This window comes from Alligator mississippiensis, chromosome 10, assembly GCF_030867095.1.
Source record: "Alligator mississippiensis isolate rAllMis1 chromosome 10, rAllMis1, whole genome shotgun sequence".
Classification (NCBI taxonomy): Eukaryota; Metazoa; Chordata; order Crocodylia; family Alligatoridae; genus Alligator; species Alligator mississippiensis.
In genome coordinates, this window is record NC_081833.1 from 57378552 (window position 1) to 57406198 (window position 27647).

At 43.4% G+C, this 27647-nt stretch overlaps 1 protein-coding gene across 5 annotated transcripts; it reads right to left on the reverse strand.

Annotated features, from left to right (window-relative positions):
- Positions 1–13843: 13843 nt before the first annotated feature.
- On the reverse strand, positions 13844–27208 carry C10H19orf12 (chromosome 10 C19orf12 homolog). 5 transcript variants are annotated; one of them, XM_019492942.2, is made up of 5 exons: positions 27101–27208; positions 24986–25057; positions 18693–18730; positions 18160–18336; positions 13844–15275 (listed from the first exon to the last, which is right to left on the reverse strand). In XM_019492942.2, exons 4-5 carry the CDS (start codon positions 18317–18319, stop codon positions 15010–15012), a joined length of 426 nt encoding a protein of 141 aa, XP_019348487.1. In that variant the 5' UTR covers positions 18320–18336; positions 18693–18730; positions 24986–25057; positions 27101–27208; the 3' UTR covers positions 13844–15009. The 5 variants fall into 5 exon arrangements, with proteins under 5 accessions (XP_019348487.1, XP_014451067.1, XP_019348489.1 ...); XM_014595581.3 differs by lacking the exon at positions 18693–18730 and having other exon boundaries at positions 27101–27207; XM_019492944.2 differs by lacking the exons at positions 18160–18336; positions 18693–18730.
- Positions 27209–27647: the final 439 nt, after the last annotated feature.

The window sequence follows — 27647 nt, forward strand, 5'->3', positions numbered from 1 at the left end:
TCATCTGCCTGCTAAGGAACATTTTGTAACTTTGGGGAACGGGGTAGCTCTCATAAAGGCAGTCTGTTTTCAATCTTTTTGGGGGGGGGGGAGAGAAAAACAGATGTTTGCCTCTGTTACTCTAGCTGTTTCATCACACCTTGTGTTTCACATTTATATTTTTATCCTAAAAACAATTGCAAAATATTTTGGCGAGAAAACAAGATCTGAAAAGAGAGAATGGCAGTTCAGGGCCTCTCTCCTAACTCAGCGAAACAAGGAAGAAACACTCACATCCCTGTTACCAGAAGGATTTCAAGCAAAGTAAAACAAGTTCTCTCATGTCTGCTGCTTTATATATCATGTGTTTGCCTTTAGCTGCAGGGAGGCCTGAATGCAAAAGTGCTTTTCTACTTTCAAGTGTTTTTAAGATCTCCAAATTACTTTCTGTTCCTGAGACCTTTCAGATATCCCACAAACACACCAGAGAGAGAACGTTCTCCTGGAGGTATTGCAGCGGTACGAGCTGTAGTGACTGCGGCAGTGTTAGTTGTAATGATACAGCTCCCTCCCAGGTGTACAGCCTATAGGTACATTATTCATGCTGCAACAATATCTGAGTCACAGGTGTTTCAAAGTCCCTGTCCTGAGGTGCGAGTCATTCAGCAGCAAATTCCAAATAGACATCTCCAAGGCCCACCTCACTCTGGGGCAAATGAGGTTTAAGCCAGTTCAAAACAACAAATAAAGCTAACGTAGGCTTTTCTCTTGGGACCCAAGAAGCCATTTGCATGTGAGGCTTTGTCTGAACGAGACCAGTTTCTGAAAAGAGTTGACCAGCACCGTTCTGCTGGTTGTAGCGGGGACCGACTAGGCCAGCCCCAGCTGAGACCATTTGGAGCAGATCATGCCAGCGCTCATTAGTTCTGGTCATTCTTGCTTCCACCAGTGCTCCAGCATTGCTGCTACCTACTAAGTCACATGGGGGAGCCTCCCAGAAAACAGCCCAGTGTACAGCCTGCACATCCTTCCTCTCTTCCAGAGGAAAGGCCAGTTCTGTTAGACTAACAAAACCCACCTGCTGCCCTGGCCTAGTCCTGAGGTCACAGCTGCCTTCACTTATCACAACATTACAGCGGGGGGAGGAAAGCAGCTGGGCCCCATTAGCCCCAGTTAGGGGCTGTTTTTTGCCTGTACCCATCTCAGTTAGTTTATACAACAGATACGGGCTGATGTCTCGCAAGAGAAACCCAAAGCACCTGTTCTCCCAGCTCTGCTGCTTTGACGGTGCTCATTCTGTGACTAGGAGACTTCTTTTTTCAGGGTTGCTGTGCTGGCTCTGGATTCAAGAAGCTACACCATTAATGTTAATCTGGCACCAACTGTGCCATGTGATCACTTTGAGCAGATGCTTGCTACTGCTCAGAGACCCACTGGAGTCCATGGGACATCACACAGGGCAGTCCAACTGCAAAACCAGGAGCTGTTAAAAGCTGAAAATATTAAATCAAGAGTGGCTTCCAAACAGAGGCTGACTGTTTCCTATTTCCCTTCTACAACTGGCAGAATGGCACTGGCCGACTCTTTTTGCTATTCAGCATCTCCATGTAACTTGGTAGATAGTGACACCTTGGAAAAGCATTTCCAAGCAGGTCTGTGCTGAGACTTTGCATTACAGTGATTCTGTTTCCTCTTAGCGCAGTATGTTGATAACCATGTAAACCAAGCTCAGGAGAAACGGCTGGTAGTAGTGTAAGAGTGGGATATTATTTTTCGTTAACAAGCCTGTTTCTTTATGCCTTGGCAAGGAAAGGAAAGTGATTACATGGTTTATCCCCATTTAACAATCTACCGCCCTCTGCTGTATTGTGTCTCATCCGATTTCTTAACCTTTCTATCAAAGATGTAATGGGATCTAGCCCACATCCATTGCTCCTGTTTGCATCTTCAAACTGGACTACAGGGTCCGACTGTAATATACCACAGTGCTCAGCAATTACACTCCTTGACTTTTATGTGAAGCATGCATACACTAAGGATTAGCTAGGTTGATTTTTAGATGACAGGGGTGTCAGAGCCCCAGCAGAGCTGTATGCTCAGGAGGCTGTTGCCTTTTGAATCCACAGGCTCATAAGCTTTCAGCACTCACTTTCTCTGGCCTCTCACACCTTCCTTCAGCATAGGCCATCTACTTCCCCTTCATGGAAGTGGGGCTTGCAGCGCAGCTGATATAGCCCGGTGGTGATCCCCCGCAAGGCATGCCAGTTGTTAAACACACCCCTTCTGAGAGTACCAGCCTGGTGAGCGCTCTAGTAATATACTGCCTGAGGATTTACTGTTCTGGTTTACTTCTTTAGGAACATGTATTGTTAACTGAAACATGCAAAACAGACATTGCCAAAGGGATTCTGAAGTAACTACTCTTCTCTTTAGATGTCACAAGATATACAAGTCTAGACAAAGCAGTGCTTCACCTCTACACCCCTTTCTCACCACTCTGGCGCACTCTTTGGGCATAGGTGCAAGTCTTTTAGAGTAGCCATTATCATCATCATCCTCCTGCATCACATTGCTTTCCACTTCTGGTCTTTTCCTTCCTCTCCCTATAATGGCCAGCGAGAGAACTCCCCTCTTAGAAAGTTGCACTGTCTTCTGTCATGTGAAACCTCTCCTGACAGTCAGCTTTATCAGGTGACGCACGGTCTCGTTACTAACATAGAACAAGGATTCTCAAACCAGGGTGCCTTGAGGTCTTTTCATGGGTGTTAGCACTGTTAAATGGACAAGCATATTTCACAAGATAAACCAGAGATTTCAAATAGGAATCCAGAGTGTTAAAAGCAGTCTGATCTGGTGTGGATTTTCTGAGTTTTTTGCATCAGAAGAATTGTTCTATTAATTTCCACTTGTTTTTTTGACTGCAGAAAAGTAAGAGCTGGCATTTTCTGGAGGGGTGTCACGAGTCCAAAAAAGATTGAGAATCACTGGCTTGAAAGGACCTGTTTTCCTAGTTCGGCTGTTTCCTTCATCCAAGGGTTTTTTGTTACCCTGTGTCACCACCGGTTGAAATAATATATCAAGAGAAAAGTAAAAAGACAACAGAGGCAGCACAGGCAGTTCTACAAATACAACAGAGCTTGTTAAAGCCCCCGACAGAATAGAATTCGGAAGCCACACAGAACTTCTCTAAGTTGTCACAAGGTGCCCAATTCTTCCACAAAATCAAACCTGTTTAGTGTCCCTCAGATTGGAAATCCAAAACCATAGGTCTCTTTTGGAAATCCAAGGGGTAGTCAGTGTGTCAGCCTGAATACCCCCACATCCTCTCCCACTGGTGACGTGTAGAGGGTGTACACAGGTGCACGTGCACCCCCTGAGCATGGCAGTGCACCCCCTACAAAAAGGTGCTGCAGTGCCTGCGGGTGGTTGCCAGCCCCCTCCCCCTCACCACTGACACTGCCAGCGGCGTCTGCAGGTGGTCTGCATCGCTGCTGGCCGCCACTGCTGCCGGCAGTGTCTGCAGGTGATCGCCGACCACCGGTCAGTGCTCACCACCCCGCACTGCCAGCACTGCTGTGGCTGCCTGTGGGAGCTCCCCACTTGCCTCCGCCACGCTCCCACCACCACCTGCAGGAGCTCGCTGTGTCCCCTCAGCCTCCGGGGGCATATGGTATTCATGTCCTCTCCAATATTCAAGCTCTCTCTTTTCCCACCATTTTGAATCTCTCTGCCTCTTGTCCTTAGAGGCTGTATTTGCCTGGAAACCAGGCCTGCACAACTCTTCTCATGGGAATGCATGCTGGAATATGGAAATATCTTAATGACTTCAATGGCAGAAAGTGTCAGGCTTACACCTGAACAAGCTTTGCATTGCAAACACTCATGTGAGCTAAAGGTTTGCTACAATTTATGGAGGAATGAGAGTATAGCTGGGTTAGATAAAATAGCACTGCATATATTTGTTACTACCTTTCATATAATGTAAGGAGAGGTAAAGATGCTGATTTACTCAAAGAAAATATGGAGGATAAACTAATGATGACATGACCAAAGCAGCATCTCAATAACATAAACTTTTCCTTCTGTTGGCAAAGCTCAGAGTAACAAATTGATGCCATTTCCATGTCATTTGTTTTGCGTTTAGCCTTCAGTCATCTGCGCTTTGTTGTGCTGAACATTGTTGATTTGGATTCAGAGGACATGGAAACCTCATGGTGGAACTCAAAGACATTGGGAATAATACTTTCTTTTATGCTGATTTTGCAATACAACTACAGTATATTATATAAGGGTTGGCTGAGAAAGAGGCCAGTTTTTCAGTGGTTTGTTTAATTACTCATTTGTACAACGGAAAACTTACAGGGAGGAAGGTTTCCCTCCCAAGGCAGCACAGCAGGCACAAAGGCAGTGGGTGGGCCTTCCTCAATTGCAGGAAAGGCTTTGCCCACATCACCGGGAGAGAACATTCCCATGTTCAGGCCAGTGTACACGTCACACTTCCCACACAGTGGCATGCATGTTATAACAACAAAGAGGTGCCATATATGCAATATGCACACCCTGGGGACATGCAGACTAGAAAGAGAAGTGGAGTTTGTGGATACTGAAGTTTCAGGAATTGGTTGGACTGAAGCAGACTTTAGTGAGGCAGTGAAAAAGCATGCAGATACTCCCCTGCTGTGTCAGTATAACATGTTTACATAGCATGGCTCTGTTTCCTATAGTGACTAGATCACAGAGGAGCTAATGAGCGTCTGGCTGCCTTGAGACTCATCTGTTCTATTTAGGTACTACAGGCTCATGCTTTCAGCTCCAGAGGTTGGATCTTACCTCTGCTGACTCATCTACAGGTCCTCCTGTTATAGCAGCATTGCATCGGAGAATAAGTCCTGACCCTGTCCATCTGTTGGGATGAGAGATGGTGGAGGTTACATACTGCATGGAAACTGGGCTCTTATAAAAAGCTGGAAGTCAGATTTACTTTGTGCCATTTCACATAAATACCTGAGGTTTTAAAAAATGTGCCAAACCCAAAAGAAACGTGTCAGCTTTGAAGCTGGTTCAAGCACCCTCATATGACGACCACAAGCAGCCAGTGGTGGGTTAATTCCTTTCCTGATTTCTATCTAAAGACGCAGTCCAATTTTGTTTTATTACCAGAACAAGATTGTAAAGCTAAAATTATACATAATAGAAATACACACTTACCTTCCTCCCAGGGCTGCTTTGAGGATTAATTAGTTAATATCAGCACAGCACTTTGAAGATGTAAAGCACTACAAGAGTGCTCATTATTATCCCTGTTACTATTTATTAGGAACATTATAATGTAAAGGCTAATCTTCACCCTCTTCTCACAGGGGATGTGCTGCCACCATTGTCACCATTCAGAGGCCCACAGGGAGTGGGCCAGAGACATGAAAGGCTCAAATCAGGATTAGGCATGGAGGCACCACAGGCTTGCACAGAGCCTAACTTCAAAGGGGGAAAACAGCCTCAAATACGCAAATGGGTGATTCACCACTACTTTGAAACAAACAACGTGGTATTTAGCTACCCAGAGAGAATGGCCTGGAGGAAGGGAAAAAGAAAGTAATCTTCTTTTATGGGATTGTCAATGGGACCACCAGAAATAGATCAAAGGACCTGCTACTTCACTGCCCCAGCACCACGCAGTTAGCTACACCACTGGAAGCCATCCATACCCACTTTGCACTGATGTAAGTGGCTAGACAACGTGCACGTCAGTGAAGGACCATGCCCCCCAGGGGAGATGCAGACTGTGGAAACAAATCCTTATCATGGTTCTATTCCCTCTGGAGGGGGCAAATCTTTGTCTGAATACATTTTGAAGGACTGTAACTAGATGTGAAGGTGAGAGAAAAAAGCTTAGGGCATCCTCCTGGTTTTTGGCCTTGAGAGTAGAATAATTCAGAGAAAGGGAGATAGGGAAAGGCTGGCTGGAACAGATGTAGGCATGTTCTTCCCCCGTCCATGCACCCAACTCCCAATCAGATGAGATGCTGAAGGAAGGGTTGAAAGCAATCCCATGGCCCTTCAAATGTAACTATAGGTTGACTTTTAACACATTCAGCTCAGGGAAAAGGAAAGCTGCGTCAGAATATAACACAAGTTTGAATATAAAAGAAAAATACCTGCTGGCCAACCTGCTTCTCTGAAGACATAATTTCAAGAAGAACCACACTGCAGGCTGAGCGCTCCTTTGCATGCGGCTGCAGCATCTCTTCAGCTCTGAGTGAACACTCACTCCTGCGCACAGCGGCATCAGGCACCTCGGGTCCACCTGCAACAAACTTCACCTCCTGTATCCCTGCCGTAAGCAACCTCTTTCAAGCTGTACACATTCATTGGGCTGATTCAAACCAAACTGGGCAATCTCCCGATTCATTTGCCACAACAGGGTTTCCTCCTACAGTTTCTTCTTCATGTAGCACAAGGATTTCTATGAAACATGGTACAGCTGAGACAAAAATATAAACCCCTCAGAGTTTTGCTTTATTAAGTCAGCTCTGAGCCAAAAGTACAAAGAGGATTCACTGCACCTTCTATTATTTGATACAGCAGTCAAAGCCATGTGATACTGTCCTCAGAATATACGTATCCATATTCTGAAGCATTATGTTCATGTTTTATCCCAACTGATAATTGCTCACTGAGATTGTGAAGGAAAAAACGGTTACTGGGAAGCGCATTCACAGATTCCTGAAGACCAAGTGTATAGAGCCCATGTTAACTAAAATCAAAATCCTGTTTAAGACCCAATATAATCTCTCTCAGGAAGCAGCAAACAACCAGGCTTTGCAGGTAGTTGAACTTTTAAGTTCCTTAGCAATCATTTTGAACTTCTGCTAATATTTATAAGTCTTCCTTGCTTTGACACTTGATTGTAGGATCAGAAGGAGATCACACACAATAACAGTAATACCTACTTGAGATGCAGCACTTCTCACAAGTAGCACTCAGAGATCAGAAGCGACTGGCCCAACATTATCAAGCAAACTAATAGCATGACAGGGACTAAACCCAGGTCTAGACTCCTATCTTAGGCCACACCATTTCCCTGGACAAAGCCCAGAATGTAAGGAGAGTGATCCCTGTTGACATGCCTGAAGGCAGACAGAAACCACCCCATTCATTCAGGAATAATCAACCACATTGAGATGCTCCCAAACAATACAAGTATGCCTTTACTGAATTTTAAAAGACTTTTATTTTTATATTAGCATAAACGCTTCCTTTGAAGCATTTCAGTTCTGGTGAACATCTGAATCATCAAGCAAATCTGGAATGCCTGTGTTTTTGTGGACTCTGGAATAAATGTATCTATTTTCTCATGTTCTTGTAGAATTTGCAAATCATACTTAATGAGAAGTATTAGCCCAGACTTACTGCAATTACATGACGAATGTTTGGTTTCTGGCTCATAGCTTAAAAAATGCATTGATTTTTGTGATCTCTAGAAAGGTAAAGCTGAAAACTCACGTTCTAATTAGGGGCTAATAGTTTTAGTTCACAGCAATGCAAAGACATTTGTATAAAAAAAAATCACCCCTACCAAGCTGAAAGTCTGCTGTTGAATTCAAGTTGAGTTATGCACATAATGTGCATGCCGATTTATTCCTAAACAGTGTCAGTGTCCCTAACAAGCTACTGCTGTCACCAGGAGAGCATCCTGGTGACAGAAAAATATACCTTCCTTACTACAGCAAGAGCCAGGAATGGCACACCGGGCAGGCAGGGAAAGTGGGATGTGAAATACATTCATCCATTTACAGAATCATCTGCTGAAAGAAATGCTGGACACCTGTGGGATGGTGGACCTACAAAGGCACGTTAACTGCTTCTCCCAAGCATACCAATGCCTGGAACTAACCCTTAACACTGGAAAAGCAAAGGTGCTTCATCAGCCTGCTCCAGGCCAATTAACTCCTTTGGCAAAGATCCTCATTGATGGGCAGTAGCTGGAGAATGTCGAACACTTTGCATACCTCGGCAGCCATCTCTCAAAGAAAGCCACCATTGACAAGAAGATCTAGCATAGGATTCAATGTGCCAGCTCTGCCTCTGGAAGTCTGTAACCCTAACTCTTTTCTATGACTGTGAAGCTTGGGTAAACTACAGGAACCACCAGAAAATCCTGGGATGGCTTCACCAGCACTGCCTCTGGAAGATCTTGGACATAAAGTGGGAGGATTGTCGCACAAATGCCAGTGTCCTCACCAGCACTAATGCCACCAGGGTGGAAGCATTGATTATTCAACATCAGCATTGTGTGTGCATGTCTGATGTGTGTATACCAAAACAACTGCTATACTCCCAACTCAGCCAGGGACAAAGGACAGGTGGGGGCCAGAAGAAATGCTTCAAGGACATCCTCAAGGCAAACATTAAGAAGTGTATCATTGACACCACAAACTGGGGAAAAATAGCCCAGGACAGGGCTACATGTTGACACCTTGTGAGAGAAGATACATCTTATTTGAGGAAAACCATCTCACCGGGGAGGCAGAAAAATGACAGAGACGGAAGGAAAGTGAGCAAGACTGAGAAATCTGCAGTTCAGCCCTCCCTTTAACTACCTGTGGCATCTGCTGGAGTCTGCAGCTCTAGCATCAACTTTCTTAGCCATCAATGGACTCATCTACACCCCCTTACTTGACCCATGGGAGCGATTATCCATGACCATGAGGGATTGCTGCCACCACCCAATAATTTGGCACTGGTTGCACTAAGAAGGATCCCAACATCAGAAGAGGAGCTGGCCCAGTACCTTGCAGTCATTGGTCAGGCAAGCTTTCTTTCTGGAGAACTAGGCATTTGATATGAAACCCTGGTGAGCAAATGTAACAGTTTCCACTACAACTTAATGTGCTAGAGTGTGGGCAATACAATGCTGACCATACTGTGCCCTTCAATAACTCCTTCCAAATCACAGCACCTATAACCAGGAACTACCAGCTCTCAACTCTCCATGAAGTAGCTGAGCACTGTCATGCCATTTTATAAAGACCCACACAGTAAGTTCTGGCTATGTCAGCCTCTTTAAACACTTTACCCAGAATTACTACAAAAATCCTCCTCTGCAGCTTCCTGCTGTTTAAAGGACTTCACAGACACAAGCTACATGGGAGAACAAGTCAGGCAGCCGCAGCTCATAGGAAATATCACCATGAGCTCATCTCATGAAGTCACATGGAGCACCTATACACATGCAGCAAAGTTGCTCCAACACCCTGTAATTACAGCACATCAGAGCAGGCTTGATTAATTGAGTCTGCTGGAGCACAGTAATTAGTGCACTCCAGCACATTCTGGTGTCTCATGTATTAGCATCCCCATGCTAAAAAATGAGCTTAGTTAAAGCACCCCTGCCACCATTTTTCAGAGCAGGGACACTGACTTACAAGACGTTCCATGCACTTTAATCAGAGCTGCTCCAAGGCGTCTAATTAAAGCACCCCTCCCTCCCAGAGCACATGTATATGCCATAGGATAGAGGGAACAATGCAGTGGGAGGACAGAACAGCCTTCCCACCCCCATGGCAGCAGAAATGAGACAAAGGAAGTGTTATCAGCCATTTTCCTCACCCTTGTGGTTAGTCTTGGCCATTCTTCATTCTAATACAATAGCAGTGAGCACTGACATGACCACAGACATCTGGGCCATTAATACCCAAAGCTTGCTATTTACTTGTGAAGGAATGTGTCAAATGTTAGAGCACAGGACCAAGAGCCAGGTTTCCAGTTCTATCACTAACTGTGTAACCAAGGGTAAGTCACTTAACTTGTCCATGCTTTAGTTTCCATCTACCAGTGTGGAGATAACTGAAAAGGTGTGCATTTCATCTGAAGCCTCATAAACTCCAGAAGTTCCATGTTTTTAAAATGCACCCCTGGTTTTACACAGATACTTAGATGCAAGTGGGTGGGTTTGGTGGTAACAAAAGCTCAAATTTCACTGAGTGTTTTTAGTTGTCAAAGAAACACTTGTGCACTTAGGGAGGGGTGGGAAGCATCATAACTAGGCAGAATGATACGTCACCGTGTGTGTGGCTGCACTTGACTTAGTTGTTTCTCTGAAATGATTTTGAAAATCAAAGTCACTAAATAAATGATGACAAAGGGCTATCCTCCAAAGCCTTGAAGAGCCTTCCAAAGCTCAGCTCTCTGCCCCACATTATTATTCAACATTCATAAGAAATTATTGGGACAGCTGGTGAGGCAACACTGGCTGAACTGCCAGCAGCACAGAGCTCAACCCCCAGCTGTGTACCTCCTTTATCTTACCCGGCATTTAGCCAAATGCAGCACCAGAAGCAGCTAGTTAACACTGAATCAGGCCAAAGGGAAGCAGTGCTCATTAGCAGAGAGAAAGCTTTTGGAAAAAAAAAAAAACATACCTCCCCTATAATATTCCCTACTACCCAGGGTACATGCCCTCAGGTTGTACCTATTTGATTGGTCCAAAAGGACTCCAGGGCTTCAGTGCTATCAGATGCCCAAGCACACACCAGCAACACAAACAATTCCAGCTTTCATCTGTGGCTGGCCAAGAGATTACTTCCCATCCACTAGAGCATAATCCTGGCTAGAAGATTCAGGAATCTGGACGATTACTCCATGTACTTGCAGCTCTCTGGTTTGAGAATTGCAGTTCACCTAGAGGAACGAAGCTACAAAGTCTAGAAAGGCTCCAACTGGTACAAAATGTTGCTGCTCACTTGCTTAGCAACTCAGGTACCATGCAGGCATCACCTAGGCAGTCTGCATTCTACGCTGGCTCTAGACTCAAAGCAGTTCAGGGTCCCTGTCCCATTGTTCAAATTCTTGTAATGGACTGGACTGAGGAGCACATGAGATCACCTCACCAGCTGTGAGTGTGACCTCTCTCACCTTCCCTGTGTCACTCATGCAGTAACACTGTTGATCAATAGGGGGAGACACGAGAACTTTCATGGCTGGCAAGGTAGCTCCTCTGCCAGAAATAGCAATAATCATGGAGCTTGCTGCTTTCAGAACTAAATCCAAAGTCCATATTTTCTAGATACAAACAAAGACAAGCAAGCAAGCACAAAAGCCACCCTGTAATCAAGCTATTTTGCTTGCAGTCTGGAAAAGAAGAAAGAGACTGCTATTGTTATTTCTATTTTTATATATTTCAGGAGGTATTTACATAATTGCAGTGATGGGAGCTTATGCAGACACATGCAAACTCTCTCCTACCCAGATTTCTTGGCTGGCAATGCACAGGGGTTCTGACAGGGGTTTTAAATGGTTTGCCTACCTTGCAATGTGCCCAGGCACTAACTTTTCCTAACAGAGGTAAGGAAAATAACAGTTCCTTACCTCTGCCTATGTCTCTTGGTAAAAATGCTAACTGTGAAGGTCTGAACCACACTGAACAAAGGCCATTCTACACGAGCAGTTTAATCATAATCAATCTGCAACACAATCTGTAGCCATTGTAAATAATGATCATTAACAGAGTTAAAAATATTCTCAATTTTCAGTTTTGCCTACACATATTTCTTGTTCATCTTGATTCATTTTAGATTTAGGAGGACTACGGTAAATGTGGGGGAAAAAAAAGTCTTGCTTTATGAATTGTCAGTAGCTTAGGTCTCATTTCATAGTCCAAGTTGTCCATCTCCAAGTCGTCATAATGGTTAATAATTTATTTTCCTTTCGTCATTATTAATGCACAGGTTTCACATTTGTTTTTATGTGGCTCATATGTAAACATCACCATGAAACAACTTCACCAGGACATAGCTAGATGCAAGTCATTCCCGAGTTAATATTTCTTGTCGAATAGAAACTCATAGAAGTCCAGCAGTTTCATGAACTAATAGCAACAAAAATCAGTTGCACTGACATTTCATGGGACAAGCATTCAAAAGTTAGGGGTTGTCGTCACATGAGAAGGCAGTAATGGTGAGTCATATACTACATTCAGATTTAAGAAACTCTTTGCCCACTAGATGGCATCTCACAATTACTAATCTAGGTTGGAATTCACCCTTTAACAGCCACCCAAGATATTTTCTCCCTTTTCTAATATAACACTTTCCCATCGTGTTTGCTTTCCATTTTTAAACTAGACAGCTTTAAAAAAAACACAGAGGGGAATAAAAAAAAAGATAATTTTAGCTAAAAATACACCATCTGCCAGTGAAAATCTAGCTTGATTCTGTCACATCCACAACCAAACCAGGTTAATAACCAGCATTGGAGCAGATGGTTTTTTTGTATAAATATGTGCATCTCCCTGCAGTGACTCTTCTTCAGCTGCTTCCTGAAACTGCTGGCACTGCTTTACCTCGTTTCCTAGGTGACGACTCTGTCTTATGCTCAGCCTGGACATTATGCAGCTGGAATGGATTTCAGAAGATGCCATCCCCTGCCCGTGGCTGTTTCCAATACCAACAAGGGATGTGGTGGTGGACAGGCATCTCTGCACCAAAGAACGACAACAGATGGATGTTAATAAATTCTCTTACAACTGCCCTTTTTGGTCAGATGATCACATTTACTGAAGAGTTCTTCTGAAACCCCCCAAACCCCCTGACAAGACCAAGTAACAAACATAGTTGTGAGCTCAAGGCTGCAGATTGTAGGTAGAGGAACAAAGAAAAGAAATATGCTCTTTCTGTATCAGTCAGTGAGGTTTGGCTAGCAGGAATTGGGATCTAGACATTAAAATGCAACTACTTTGACAAGCGGCTAGACAAACAGCTATGTGAGGCACCAGCCTCATTTTCCTTCTCAATGATTTAATACCCAGTGTTTCTAGTTTACAAGAAGGATTTTTTTTTCTAACTACCAACCTTGTAAACTTCGTTTGGGCAGACCGCTCTTCTTGTACGTTATTAGACAGTAAGTTTACTCTGTAACAAAGCAAACTGAACAAATCTAAGGAAAAGGCATCTTAACCATCAGGACAGAAGGAAAAAACAACCAGCTGCCCAGGGAAACTCTGTTAATCTCCTTCACCAGAGTTTTTCATGCCCAGGCTGGATAGGCAGTTGTCTGGGACTGGGTAGAGGTAGTACCTCCTGAATTTGTACAGAATACGAGCCAAGATGATCCATGAGGATTTGCCCATCTCCAATTCTATGCTTCATTAACAAGTGCTTTGTAGGCCAAATTAAACTTCTGATTAGGGCCCTATTTTCTGCACCTTGAGTGACACCATGCTGTGTCTTACAGATGGAGGTAATGAGAGTGACCTCTTTGCAAAGTGCTTTGAGGTCTACAGATGAACAGGACTATGTAAGAACAAAGTATAATTGCAAATAGACTAAGTCATCACCTTTTCTCATGTGGGCCATGTTACAACCAGATGTCAGCTATCTTTAAGCTGGTGCTGATTTTGGCTGCATTTGAATACATGATCCTGAGGTGGCATGCTCTCTCCCCTCTATAAACTACCCAATCATCTCTGGTGACATCTCATTTAAGCATTGCGACTATGAAGGCAATTTAATTTATGTTGTTCTAGATCTTGCACATATTGGTTGCTATGCTGTTCCTAAGAGACAAAAGAATGCATGAATGTGCACAGGTAATTGTGCTTACCTGAAAAAAATCCTTTAAGATGCCAACTGTATTGCATCTGTTTCCAACTAAACTGCATACACGTAGACTCCTGCTTCAGTGTAATGCACTGGGACTGATCCAGTTCTGACTCATTTCAGTTCTGCTTTCCAATTTATTAGGCTGTATTACTTTTGAGTGAGGAATACAACACTCATCCAACCTCTCTCACTTTGGTGGGATGGGAGGTGAACAAGGGCCTGGTAAGAGCATGCTGCATGTGTACAAATAAATCCAAAGCACAAAGTGGTAGTCAGCAAACTTTAATTAAAATCTATTCCCCAGAAACCTGACAAAAAGTCTTTATTTGTATTCTGCTACTAGGAAAAGAACAGGATGTAAACACAGTTTCACTTATCTTGTAGGATTTTCAGATATAAAAAAAGGCACCTTTATACAGCTTTGTACAGTACTATAGCTGTTTCATTGTTCATAGTGAAGAGAAGACAACAAACATGATTTCATCTGGAGTCTGCAACTTTAGCCTGGATGGGAAGACATCCCATACCACCATTATTCAGGAGGTAGTGGTTGATGTGGTAAAAATCTACCTTCTTGCTCAGATTTCAGTTTCCAGTTTCCACTTACTTGTTTTAAAAGAAGCACACACACAAACACAAACAGGAGACTTTATAGGAGTGCAGGGGAACATTATTTTCTACAAGAAATCCATACATTACTGCTGGAATCAAGATGGGTCAGCTCAGTTAGAGAGTTCTTTTCAAATTTGTTGATTGTACTTCCACATCTTAAGACTATTTTAATGAAAAAGAGAGGAACAATTAACACCTACAGTTTAGATTCAACAAGTTTCAAATCAGAGAAAGTTATTTTTACCCTATAAGGCAAGGGTGAGGTGCCAACCCCAATTGCAAGATGAAATAGGAGATGGTGAATCTTGCTGTGCACAATTTATCTACTCCCTCCCATAAGATCCAACTCTGCATTTGCCAGATTTATAATACAGCTATAAGGAAACAGAAGATTCAAGAATTATGATAAAGTTATGATGGGGACCAAACAAAGGCTCAGGAACATCACCGGAAGAAAATCTCTTCATTCTTCCAAACAACCTTCACAGTATAAGTGCAGACAGTAGGCAAGGCTTTTCAGAAAGCATCCAAGTAGATTTAGGACCCAAGTCCCATTTTCAAAAAATGGGAGTTAAGCCCCTATACCAGTAAAATGCTTTTGAAAATGTTACCCATGGTCAATTACACAGCAAGTCAGTTTTAGGATAATGCAGTAATCTAGACTAATCTTTATATAAACCAAAATAATACTTAAACTTGTCTACTATACTTTCTAGACTTTACAATTACCACCAATAATTACTAATTGCTAGGTTAAAGGATCACAGTTGTCTGAATAAAATTCTTTATAAAGGGAAGAAAAAAATCTCTCCAGAAAGGTTTATTCTCCATACTGTATTTCTGCATTTAGCTCTTTTGTGAGAAAATTTATTAGCACTGCTGCCAACTTCTGTTGGAGGGCACCGCTTGACATTACCAGTACAGTCAATTCAACAACATCAGTCCAATCTAAATTCCTGATAATTGCAAAGGCTTCATCATAGAGCTTTTGTTGTTCAGCAGGAGACAGTTCCAGTAAAATCTGAGGGATTGGCTTGAACTGTCCACTTGTCATCCATGCTCCAAGCAAGCCACCAACTGCACCCCCTAGAAAACAAATAATGATTTAGACCCCAAATCTGAAGTGACCGTCTCTGAACTCTATTCATTCAGCTTCAATAGTGCTACCATTTTAATTATCAATCAAATGTAGGTTGGTGTCCATAAGCACGTTTACTTTAATGTTCGTGTACAAGTCCAATTGAAAGTGTCCAGAAAGGTCGATTCCAGTCAAACTACAGATCTCAAAACACACTCAACCCTAACTTAAAGCTGCAAGTCAGAGGTCACCCCTGGGGGCATCTGTCTTTTCAGGATGAGTTGTATCTTTAAATAACGCCTGGCAAAGGAAGTTACAAAACAAACCACACAGTAACATTGGCTATCAATGCTAATGTACTTATCTACTATGACACACAGGTGCAAGTGCTGCTACGCACTGGTACCACTTGTCATGGTACAAGTTTCCCTGCTGTTAATTGGGGCATTGTATTCTCCAAGCCTTGGTAAAGTTCTTGCATAAAAAGAGACTTACAATAGGTCAAACAAACCCACTGATTATGATCTGTACCAATGATGACATCTTGAGCCTATTGACTGTTAAATCAACACTTCCCCCAGGGGGAGGCAGAGCTACAGATTCTCCAGCAAGTTCTTATTTTGTACAAGGAGCTGTTCTGGCTCATTCTTAGATTACTGGGAGGATTTTGGGTAGCCGGTAGGTGGTTATTAATGCTGCTCTGAAAAATGATCTCACTTTCAAAAAAAGTTTTAATCCTAAATTGCTAAGTAATTCTCTTTAGTACACAACACCAAGCTTGATGGTCCTGAATGAACTGCACTCCCACACAGAAAAATCAGGAACATCTACACACACACACAGCACAGGCCCAGAACCCAGTTCCTTGGCTTCCAGAATGCTTGCACCCAGGGACTACTCCTAAACTATAATTTCCACACCTCTGGAAAGCATATTTCAAAAGACAAACATGTTTACAGAGCTACCAATTCTACCTGTGATATCAGTGAAACATCTGAAAGCCAAAGATGGTTGCATTCATCTGCATGAAACCTTTAGGAGAACATCAATATCTGATTTAGGGACACTTGATGCAAAAGTCACTAGAAATACTGATATGCAAGTTTCTAGCAGTTTGGGAAAGGAAGATCTTTTACATGACCATTTCTTTTCCCCAGTAACAAACCTACCAATTCAGAGGGACTCAGGCAAGTGTTCCAAGCCCTGGTAAGCATAATATGCTGCAGTTTCTCAGGGACATAATGAAGGATGAGTTTCCTTTTTGTATAGCTCATCATGAGAAATATCTGTAACTCCTGCTAACCAGTCTGTAGCACCAGCTTAATCCATGTACAGCAAAACTTCTGCAGGTAAAGCACAATTAAACGCATTCCTGTACCCAAACTGAACACTTAGAAAGTCTAAGGCAGGCTTTAATGCAGTCAGAGGGTCACTTATTTATGCATATAAAGGCCTTTGCTGGGTCAGATTTTAACTCAGCCATAGCTGCCCATTAGGGAAGGACGTAGTCTCCCTTTTATACAGCGTTCTTGTTCCAGTACCTGGTGGACAACCAGACAATATACCTTTTTATTTATCACTCCAACTGTTTAATTGCCTGAAACTATTCTCAGCCATTTTATGGAAGCAGATGGCCAGTTACATCATTTTCTCTTGTTCTTCTTTGCCAGACTTAATGTTATAAGTGATTTACACATGCCCAGCTTCACCTAATTTCTTATGGTGGCTAGCATTAAAAAAAAATACAAAGACAAATCTCCTCTGCCAGTAATCCAATGCAGTGTCATTTTGCATTTCCTGCTGTTTTGCTTGTTGGATGCTTATTTTGCATTACCACACTTCTCCAATACTGCTAAGCACTTAAGCATGCACACTATCTTCCTCCATAACGAGCATTCCTACTGAACTCTAGGGAAGGGCTTTAACACTCCTGGCCCAAATGTTCAAAGGTCTGGGGCCATCGGGACTTGACTAAGCCAGCTTTACAATGGCAGAGGTCCATAAAATAAAGGCATTTAGTTGAGTTCTCTCCTATCAGTATGTCTCTCTGCAACTAAGCTCAGAGCTTTCGTTTCATTTTCATTATGCAGAGAAAAGATACGTGACAGAATACAGACACACATCCAACTGTGACAACAGGCACAGTGCATTTTTATATACAACAAATTATCCTTCAGGGGACAAAAGGAATTGATTGTTTAGGAAGAATCTCCACTCCTCTGGTTAAGGTTAGACTGGAGATATTTCTTCACCATTACTTCATACCCAAGCAAAATAGATTTCCCACAAGGAATAAAATGGAATTTCCAACCCACTGTTCTCTGAAGTCCTAAAATGTTTGCTCCAAATGGGTCAACAACCTAGGCCAGTTGTGCTCAGCCTATAGCCTGCAAGATTAATCTAACCTGTGGAGCTGTGTCATCCAGTTTATGGGACTTCCCAGGGGTCCAGAAATTTGGCAGCAGGGTAGCAGTGGCAGCCTTAACTTCTGCAACACAGTCCCAAGTCAGAGCAATCAGTGTTGCCACCACTCCTCACCACCAAATTTCCAGCCCCATGGGCTGGATTACATAGCCCTATGGGTTGGATGACACAGCCCTGTGTGCAAGATTGTGCTGGCACATAGGGTCACACCACGAATCTAGGTCTACTCATTTTAAGCAGAGTACCTGGTTAATTAGGAACAGCCAAAACTATTCCTTCCAAGGAGGCAATAGTAGTACATGCAATTGTATTTTTCAAATTGAAACTGAAATTGGCATGTTTTCCATTATGAAAACCTACTTCACCTTCCTTTTCAATCACATCACACATCAATTTGATAATTCCATCATCTCCAGGTCTTGTCATTCCAGCACTCAGTTCAACCAAGCCACAGCAAACTACATTTACCTACAGCTATTCCAGGTGGACCGCCTACCAAGCCCCCCAAAAAAGCTGTTGCACCCGCTAGCAGTGCTCCTCGCCCAGATTGCTTGATTGCAGCCTTCATTTTCTTCTCCTCAGAGACATGGCACAAGAGTTGCATCATATCTTTAATGCTGACTGGCATCTTGGCTAGTTAGGATCCTGGAAAGATAAGTTCACAGGTCAAGTCTAGAAGACAGTAAACAGATATCAGACCTCTGACACCAAATGCTTACACTGTTCAGGTACATAAGTAGGGGGCAGAAAACAGTGTTTAGCCACCCACTCAGAACAAGAAAGATTTGGAAATCAGAGCAGCATTTCTTCTTTCAGAAGGCAAGATAACAGTTTGAGAACTAACCTTTTAACCAAGCAGCAAGTGAAACCCCAATCAGAGGTTTGGTATGTTTACAAAAATATGCATGTCCAAATTTAAAGAAAAAACCTGAGGACAAATAATCACAGTAAGGAAAGATTTTTAAAGTGATCCCTCTGTTTCATGGTCTGTTGTCTTTTACCTTGAGCAGTTGCCATATTCTGTCAGTGCTGTACATGGCTGCAGGGCAAAGAAGAAACAGGTAGTGCCTATTCTTACACAACTATAAGATTGTATCTGGCAAGTCCTCCCTAGTATTTCCCCCTTCTTCTCTCTTGTACTGTGAATGTTTTCACTAACTCAAATGTTTAAACCTAGCTTTCTACTATTTTTTCATATGCTTAAGTTCCTTGAGGCCCAACCGTGAAAGGTACTGTGAGCCGGCAGCTCTTGCTAGCCTCAGTGGGAGCTGGGTGTACTTTGCACTGATGGAACCCCAGCCTCTGATGTGATGGTACCATGACATGTTGTGGAAGCAGATGGATTGCATCTGTACTGCACCTTTTCCCAAAGGGAAGCTACAGCAAAGTTGATGAATCAGGCTCATTGTGTGCCCCTTCCACATTAGGTGGAACCAGTAAGGCAATTTTGAATATAGTTATAGCTATACTTTCGTTACAGTACGGCACATTTTCATTTGTTTTGAGATTGGCAGTTATGATGATTTATGCCAAATCATTCTGTTCTGAGGGTGCTTCGTGCTGGGACTGAGGAAAAATTTTAGCAAACAGTTAAGTAATTTCTAAAATTGAAATTATAGATGACTATTCTGCCTATCAAATTTTTACAGCCTTTTCACCAAGAAGCTGCAACATCTCTGTAAACCGAAAAAGAAAATCTCCTGAAATCTGCTAATGGGTCACTATGCCGTCAGGAATAGGTTTTTTACAATTCATATTTGGTTGGCTTACAAGCTTTCAAATATCCTGATCTGCACATCTTCAGCAGAGAATCAGCTAAACTCTGTGAAGTTATAAAACGTATTGCCCCAGAACAGGAGGGCAAAAGTTTGAACTTGTGGTTGGCAACATTCAAGACATAGAGTCAATTCAAAAGGCACAAAATAAAGATGATTCTTGTCCTTCAAGCTTTGTCCTTTGTTTAACCTTGTATATAAAACCCATAAGGATCTGGTGTTAGAAGGTGAAACTTCTGCTTTTTGAAAGGCTATAATTTTACATAGAACCACCACCCCCTCCCCATGTTACAGAGGACAGAAGGGCATATCTACACCACTTTGAAGACACCCCCAAGGGTGCCTTCCACAATGTGTTCCACCTGCTCTGCAGATTTCCAGCATTCAAGAGGTTACTCCTGCTAACACTCACAAGCATGCTGGAGACACATCTCAAGAGCAGGAGGCCAGATGTACCCTTGAGTGGTAAAGCCACATGCTCAAAATTAAGAAATACCAAAACAAAAGTTTCAGAAAACAGCTTCATTTGGTTCCCCGTGTGTGCATTATAACCATAAGTATGGCTTGATGGCTAGAAAATGATATTTAGAGATTTGCTATTAGGAACTGGCTTGTAGGTAAATACTGCATTGGTAGTACTGCAATGGTCCAGGGGAATGGCAAGGGTTAATTAGTTTCTAAAAGTCTGTTTGTGACAATGTTTCATGTTCACAGCCTTTGAGACAGACACTATTTGAATCTAGCAGACAAGCAGGTGCATACATCCAGGGAAACTGAAAACATGCAGACAGTGTTCCAGATCAAGATAAGGAACCTGAAGAATTGACAGCAGGTCACAGGGACCAGCTGCAAAGCCCCTCAGATTTCCAATTTTGGGAGGGATGCCCAAAGTAAGACACTGGCAAATGACTGAATTAAGACACATATGTATGATGTGTTTGTGGAGGCTGACAACACAAAACGTGGGCAGTATGATGACCATGGGGACACCAGTCAATGATACCTGGACCTGAAGAATCGTCAGGAGAAAAATAATACAAAAGGAGGGATTTTCAGAGCAGTGGGGGGATCCTGAGGCCACAATGGGCAGAGGGTGCACCACCGATTTGTCTCACCCACCCTTTGGTGGGGTGGGGTGGAGAGGGGCGGGGTAGACATCGGCCCTCAACCTCTAAGACAGCTGACATCTGACATTCATGCAAAGATCCGTTCACCAGGTGGTCCTTGCATACTGGCCAGGTGCACCATTCTCCTTCTGAATCCGGGGACTGGTAGATAAGTAGGATGGGGGGAGGGGAGGTGTTATTTTGTTTGCTTTGCCTGTGTTACTCTTATCTGCTATCACAGTGTATTCATAAAATTCCCCTATTATCAAATGAAGGTGTCGTGGTCGGTCTAAAGGTTGGGTCTGCCTGGAACAAGGTATCAGGACTGGGTCGTAAATCCAGTGCCAGTAAGGCCTAGGGTTGCACACTGAGCAAGCAGGAGAAAAAGTACTGAGTTGCAGCTCATTAAGCAAGCACCATCCATTTTGTGCACTAAATGAGATGGGGGTCTTGCAGAAAAATAATATGTAGGCATGTTCACATGCACCAAGCCTGAACTCAGGCTGCATATTAATGTTGGCATTTCTTAACTTAGTGTTTCACATTGCAACCTTTAAAGTGTTCTGTTAACAGAGCATGTCAATTCATTCATAACCGAGTGCACATTCATTTAACTTAAGTCAATTCCTCGCTGCGACTTGCCTGTATGAAAAAGCTGTTTGGGTGCAGCAGTAGAAGTAACCACTGCTGGAGAGAATCTCTCAGCTGACACTTCAAAATTTGAAAGAGAAAGCTTTTTTGTGCATCAAAATGGAAGATTCTCCCAACCACCATTTTCTGTAACAAATTGTCAGTAATAGGGACAATGTAATAAGCCTTTACTGAGACAATAGCTAAGAGACTATGCTAAGCATTACACCAAATAAGACCACACAACATACTCCCTGCCACAAACAGTTTACAATTTAGCTAACAGAGATGACATCGGGATACAGGCAAGAGGCTATAAACTGAACTGTTTCTTTTACCACGCATTTCTTATCTGCATAAAGATTCAAGACTGAAGAATGCGGACCCTATTTCCATTTTAAAACCATAAGACTGCCAGAGGATTTCTAACTTTTGCCGTGTAATCTAAGCCTGACAATTAAGGATATGATCTGGATTAGAACCTGGGTACCTGCTGAGTTCAATGCCTGCTTTCTGCTTTCTGCTGAACCTCAAGACATATTGGCTGCTTGCAGATGTTAAAAAAAAAAAAAAAAAGCCATGCTTTACTTGAAACTCAGCATGTTCCTGCACTGAGCCTAGCACATGCCCAGAAGAGGCAGTACCTTAGTTGGACCCTGATGTCTGTATAGGTCAGGCGCTTTAGTGGGGCTTTTTTGGTGCTTTTATCTAATAGTTGATTGCCTCAGCTTCAGCTAAAAGCACCAAAAAGCCTCACTGAAGCACCCAATCTATGCCTCACTGAAGAGCTGGGTTGAAGTAATGCGCTGCTTCTTCTGGTAAAGCGAGGGGTTGTTGTTGTTTTTTTTAATGCCTTCAAGCAGCCATTGGGAGCAACTAACTGTTCTTCCAGCTCTAGAAGATCTCACCTGAAGCGTCCACAAGGCAGGAGTTGCTAAAATGCCAGTGAGATAAAAAGGCTGAAATGTGAGTAGCACACCCTGAACTAGCTCCACAGCTTCTTTATGTCCAGTATAAACAGCACTCTATCCCAGCCTCCTCCCTTCCCTGTGATCAGCTCCGCATAAACCAGCACCAGACTAGCAATGCTAGGAGGATGAGGAAAGCTCTTAGAACATGTCCCTTGTAACATATCCCACTCTAGAAGGCACGAGCTCTCAGACTCTTCATTTGTTTTGCTGTTTTACTTTATTTATTGAATTTACTAGATTGATATCCCACATTCCTCAAGAGACTTGGCAGCTTATAATAAAAACATATACAAATGTAAAAAAAACTGCTTGGGGTCCTCCTGTCCTCTTGGCATGAACATGTGCCATAGTGCCAAATAAAAAGGTTTCCTTGTGGCCATATGAACACTATACCCCTTCCTGTCTGAGGCTACGTCTACCCAGTAAATTTACCGTACTCCAGAAAGGAGTTATCAGGCCTACGCTGTGCTGCTTTGAGTGGGCTGCTGCTTAAACTGGAAATCCCACTCGGGTTTGTGTAATAGTTCGGAAGAGCTAATTTGCACTGCTGAGTGACATGCTAGTTAGCCTACCTGCAGGATACACAACTGTTGGGTTAGGAGGCAACCTGCTCTGTGCAGAGCAGTATCCTCGAAGACACTGCTTTTGAGCAGAACAGATACATATGGCCTCCAGATTTGAGCAACTCATATTAAAGAGTCATAGAGATGGACGTCCCCAACTGATTATTAAACACACCGGTTCTTCTGCCTGAACATCAGATCAGAGCATCATTCTGTGCTGACTCCCTACCAAACAGTGAGTCTAAGTCAAAGATTTTCTTCTGCTTTGCCCTACTTAGCTGAAAAACACTAACCCTGATTTTTCTCAACAGCTACATTCAGTTGGGAGAAAAAATAGATCTGCTAACTAAGGAGACAGACCTCTTTCAGCAGCAGAAGCTAAGCTATGGAGATTCCTCTCACAAGAGACAAGAATGACCCTGCTTCCACAGCTAACGCAAGACCAGTTTTCTCAAATGCCCTTCAGGCTCCTATCACAGGCCAACAGCATGCAGTAAACATGGTGACAATACTCAAATTCAGAGAGCATACAGCATTCAGGGGCTGTTACAGGAAACTCTAAATTTCAAACTAAATATCCCAGCAATAAAACAGTCTAACTACTCAACCAGTAGCCAGCTTTACTATGGTGGCCACTTAAGTGATGGACATGGACATCTGGATAGACTCTCCAGACAATTGATAGCAGCTTTCTATGAGGTCATTACCTATATATATTAGAATCACAAGAGGGGAATCTTTCCATTAAAATCTGATTGTAAAAAGAATAGAAAGACAGGACTCCAAGAGATCTTCCAGCTCTGGTTTCATTATGTCTCTATTACCCTGCCTTCTGCAACATACCTATACATTTTAACATCATGACCCTGATATAAATGGCTGTTACTGTCATATAGTCATCCTCTGTGACCACCAAATTATCAGTAAACAATGAATAGAACAATGAACAATCATTAGACCATGAGGAGGAGCCTAGATTTAGCAATCATTTGCCCTGATGGATAAAGTCCATAAATTGCTGTTGACAAATTTGGAAAAAAGAATAATAGTTAAACAACATGCTTATGTACAACAAAGGAGCCCCCCTAAAAAGCCCCTACCTGTACTCTGTTAGTTTGAATGGAAATTGCTTCATCTGCACCTTTGAAAATCTCACCTTCACCCCTTCATGTGGAGGTTTTATTTGTGAGCAGGGTGTATTGATTTAATTATTTGCATCAGGAAACCTTAATCACAACTAATTTTAATCTCATTTTGAATTTGTACCTTTTATTTCCATAACGTGAAGTTCATTATTGGTTGGCATAACCATTAAAATGTGATAATTTGAAACTAAATATATCCCTTATATTAAATTGGATACAGTACTTTCTGAAACCAGGAAAATTTACAGTACCTATTTACACCTTAGTACATAGTTTTAAACAATTATGTAGCTCAACATATATTTACTCAGACCCTTGATTTTTACATTTTACATCACGCGCTATCTTTTAGTATAATAGTGCTCGTTTTCTATAATTTTTTTACTCAAATGTGTCAAGCTGTGGAATTATTGGAATTTAATAAAAGTAGCAAAAAATAGCCTTGCAACACTGTTTTTGGTTAGTTAAAAGGCACTGCTGAAAGCTCGCAAAGATTTTTTCCAAATATCTAGGTTGGTCTAATAAAAGATTTCAGATTTACCCAAAGAACCTTGTCTGCCTATGTCCTTAGACCAACATGGCTACAACCTATACCACTGCTAATAAAAAGCATCCAACACATTTACTTAAGTTTATCAAAGCATGTTTTGCATCTAAATCTAACTGATTTGTTAAACAAAAGAAACAGTAACATTAGTCAGCTTGGATTGCTTCTAGTAACAACTGGGTAGATTTCAAAGATATTTAGATGCTTTGGAAAATCCCAGTCCATATCTTTCAGGCATCTAGCTCCCATTAAAAAAAACAAACCCCAACTAGAACTGAAATAATTGAGAACTAGTTACAAATTTCACACCTGAAAATTGTATTTACCTGCACCTTGAGGTGCCTAAATACTTTTGAAATTTTGACACATGTCCTTTAGGTATTTGTGAGGGGCAAGGATTTCTGAGGGTGACATCTTTTACAGGCCCAACTGTGTAGTCGGGATAAAATTAGACAAGCTTTCAAATGCAAGATCTCTTTTCACAAGAAGCCAGGCACAGCATAGCCTGCACAGCACAGCACAGCACTCTTCAGGTGTTTAGAGTTAATATAGCTTACCTTTTCCACCTGCTTTTTATTCAGAAGTTAGAAGCTTCTCTACTTTTTCATCTTCCAATCAGTTCCTCAAATCTTGAATGAGCGAGTCCAAAAGAAAAAAAAAGAAAGACAAACACTATTTGTAGCACTGCAGCTAAACTGAAACTAAAAGAAATTAAGATAATAGCCTTTCTGTTCGGTGGAAAGAGAAAAGCACTGGCATTTGACTAAACGCTAATACTAGCACTTGCTCTATTGTACAAACTGGAGGAAAAGGCAGATACTTAAATACAGTGCATGATACTGTGATTTTTACAAGACTTCCACTGACTTAAAAAAGTAAAGATGTTTTTTCTTTTGATTCCCAGTATTATGAGAGAGATTATGAGTAGACTTTAGCTCATTAACATATGAGAAGACCTTATTGATGCTGTGCTCATTTATTTATGTGATTTCAAGATATTATTGTCTGAGGATTTAGCATAGGTTGGTCCATTTCATAGTTTATTTAAAAAAAGGTGATTTAAAAAATAAAATTACATTGAAACTATGAAACACATAAATTGTATTTTAAAAAACAATTGACTTTTCCCCCATCCTACCTAGGAGGTCAGATTGCTGTACCGCTGAAAGGCTGGTGCCAGTTACCTGCCTACAGTTCTACAGAATGGATACACTGCTCCTGGCTCCAGCGCCGTGAAGCCTGCTATCTTCACCTCCTTGCCAAGTCTAGCATCAAATGCCATGACTTTTAGTTCTGCTTTCAGTTTGGCCATCTGACCTTGGTTACATCATTTCACCCATTTGACAAACTGTGAAACTGAAAATGGCTTCTTTTTTTTTGGATGGACTGGGCACTGCCAGTAACCCAGCAATCTGACCACCTCATTCCCACACCCAGTTGCTCCCACAGCTCCTCCTACGTACATCAAATTTAAGACCACTTGTCTCTGTTTCACAGCTCTGTGCAACTGGATTACCAGCACTACCAGCTTCAATGCCCCCTTCCTTTATTTCTCCTAGAGATCCCCCTGTCCTTGTTGCAGTCTCCCTTCCAAAGCAGTCTGGCCTACGTGCTCCTCTCTTCCTTGAAACCCCTCCTGAAGACTTGCAGCTTTCACGGGGCCCACGACAATCCAGTCAATGGTGCCATTTTGCTTAAATTACAAACCTGACTGGCAAATCATGGCCTCAATACAGACATTGGATTTATGACACATTACAACCTGCCTGGCATCTGATTCACCATGTGACATCTGCCAGACCGTACCTCTTACTTTTTCTTTTGCCCACCTTTTCTCCCCTTCCCTCCCCTCCTTTTCTGCCCTTTGTCTTCCCAATTTCCAGCTATTTCCTTTTTCTCAGACAGCCTCTTTTCTACCTTGAATCACTACCTCTGTACCGTCTCCCCTACCCACCTTTGGCCTCCTTTTCCCCTGCCCCCCTCCCCACCCCTTTGCTGCTTTACCTCTCATCTTTCCAGACCCTACCTATTCTCACTGGCATCCCGCCACGCTTTTAGCCTCTCTCATGCCTCGGAGTCTCGGACCAGCAGAGACTCCCTGTGCCTGAAGAAGGGCGACCGTGCCCTAAAGCTGAGCGAGACCTTTTCCCCAACTGCTCGGTTGGTCTAACAAAAGACATCACATCTACCCGAAGAGCCTTGCCTGCCTATGTCCTTGGCCCAACCACAAACCTGCCTGACCCCGCTAGTATGTCCTCCCTGCCTTCCTTCCCTTCTTGCCTCCTTTCCCCCAAGACAAGGCCTGAGAGTTATTTCTGGCAGGGAAAAGGGGGTTTTTTTGGTGGCTTCCACGTCCTAGGCACAATGCGAAGGGTGACGGCCTGCCACAACCCTGGCGGTGCGGTGGCCAAGGGAAGCATCCCCAGGAAAGGCAGCGGCCGCACCCGGCCTAGGGGCAGAGGGCTCTGGTGCCCGGCTGGGGGCCCCGCCAGGCGGCTCTGGCAGCGGCTTCAGCCTGGCGTGAAGCCCGAGCGAGCCGGGCCGGGGCCGCCCCGCCACACCTCGGCCCGGGCAGCGGGGGAGGAAGCCGGGCGGCCCCGGAGCTGCTGCACAAGCGCGGCCGGGCGGCATCGGCCCGGGCTGGGCGCGGGGACCCCGGGCAGGCCTCCTACCTGGGATGGCGGCGCTGAGAGCAGGGACTGAGGAGCGGAGCCGGCACAAGCACAGGCCCCGCCCGGGGAGGCGGCTCCAGCTGCTGCGGTGCGCCCCCGCCCCCGCCCCCGCCCGCGGGACACGGCGCTGCCCGGGCTGGCGGGATCCGGCCCCGCGGGCTCCGCCGCCGCCCCCACCGGACCTGACCAGTGCGAAGTCCTGCACTCAGCTTGGGGTTTTTTGTTTGTTTGTTTTTGGGGGAGGGGGGGTCTGGAACAAAACTGGGCTGCCCATCGGATGCCTTAATGAAACCGGAGCCCCCTCCCCAGGTGATGAGTTTCAAATCTTGCAGGGGGCTCTCGTGTCTTATGGGGGGCTCAGCCGCCTCGAGCTCCCCCCTAATTCAGACCCTGCTTAGGACAGAAGGGCGCAGGCAGGGGCCGGCTCCTGGGCGGCAGCTCTGCAGAGAAGGCGTTACAGCGCGCAAGGCGCTGGACAGAAGCCAGCAGCGCGCCCTTGGCTTTTGAGGTTGCTTTTTTTAAAATTATTTTTAAGAAAAATGTTTCA

Bases quoted from the DNA above. Each gene is read 5' to 3' on its own strand.
- C10H19orf12 (XM_019492942.2), bottom strand. From the start codon at position 18,319: ATGCCAGTCAGCATTAAAGATATGATGCAACTCTTGTGCCATGTCTCT. The intron at 15,276-18,159 runs GTAAATGTAGTT...TTTGTTTTCTAG, and splicing joins TCCACCTGGAATAGCTGTAG to GGGGTGCAGTTGGTGGCTTG.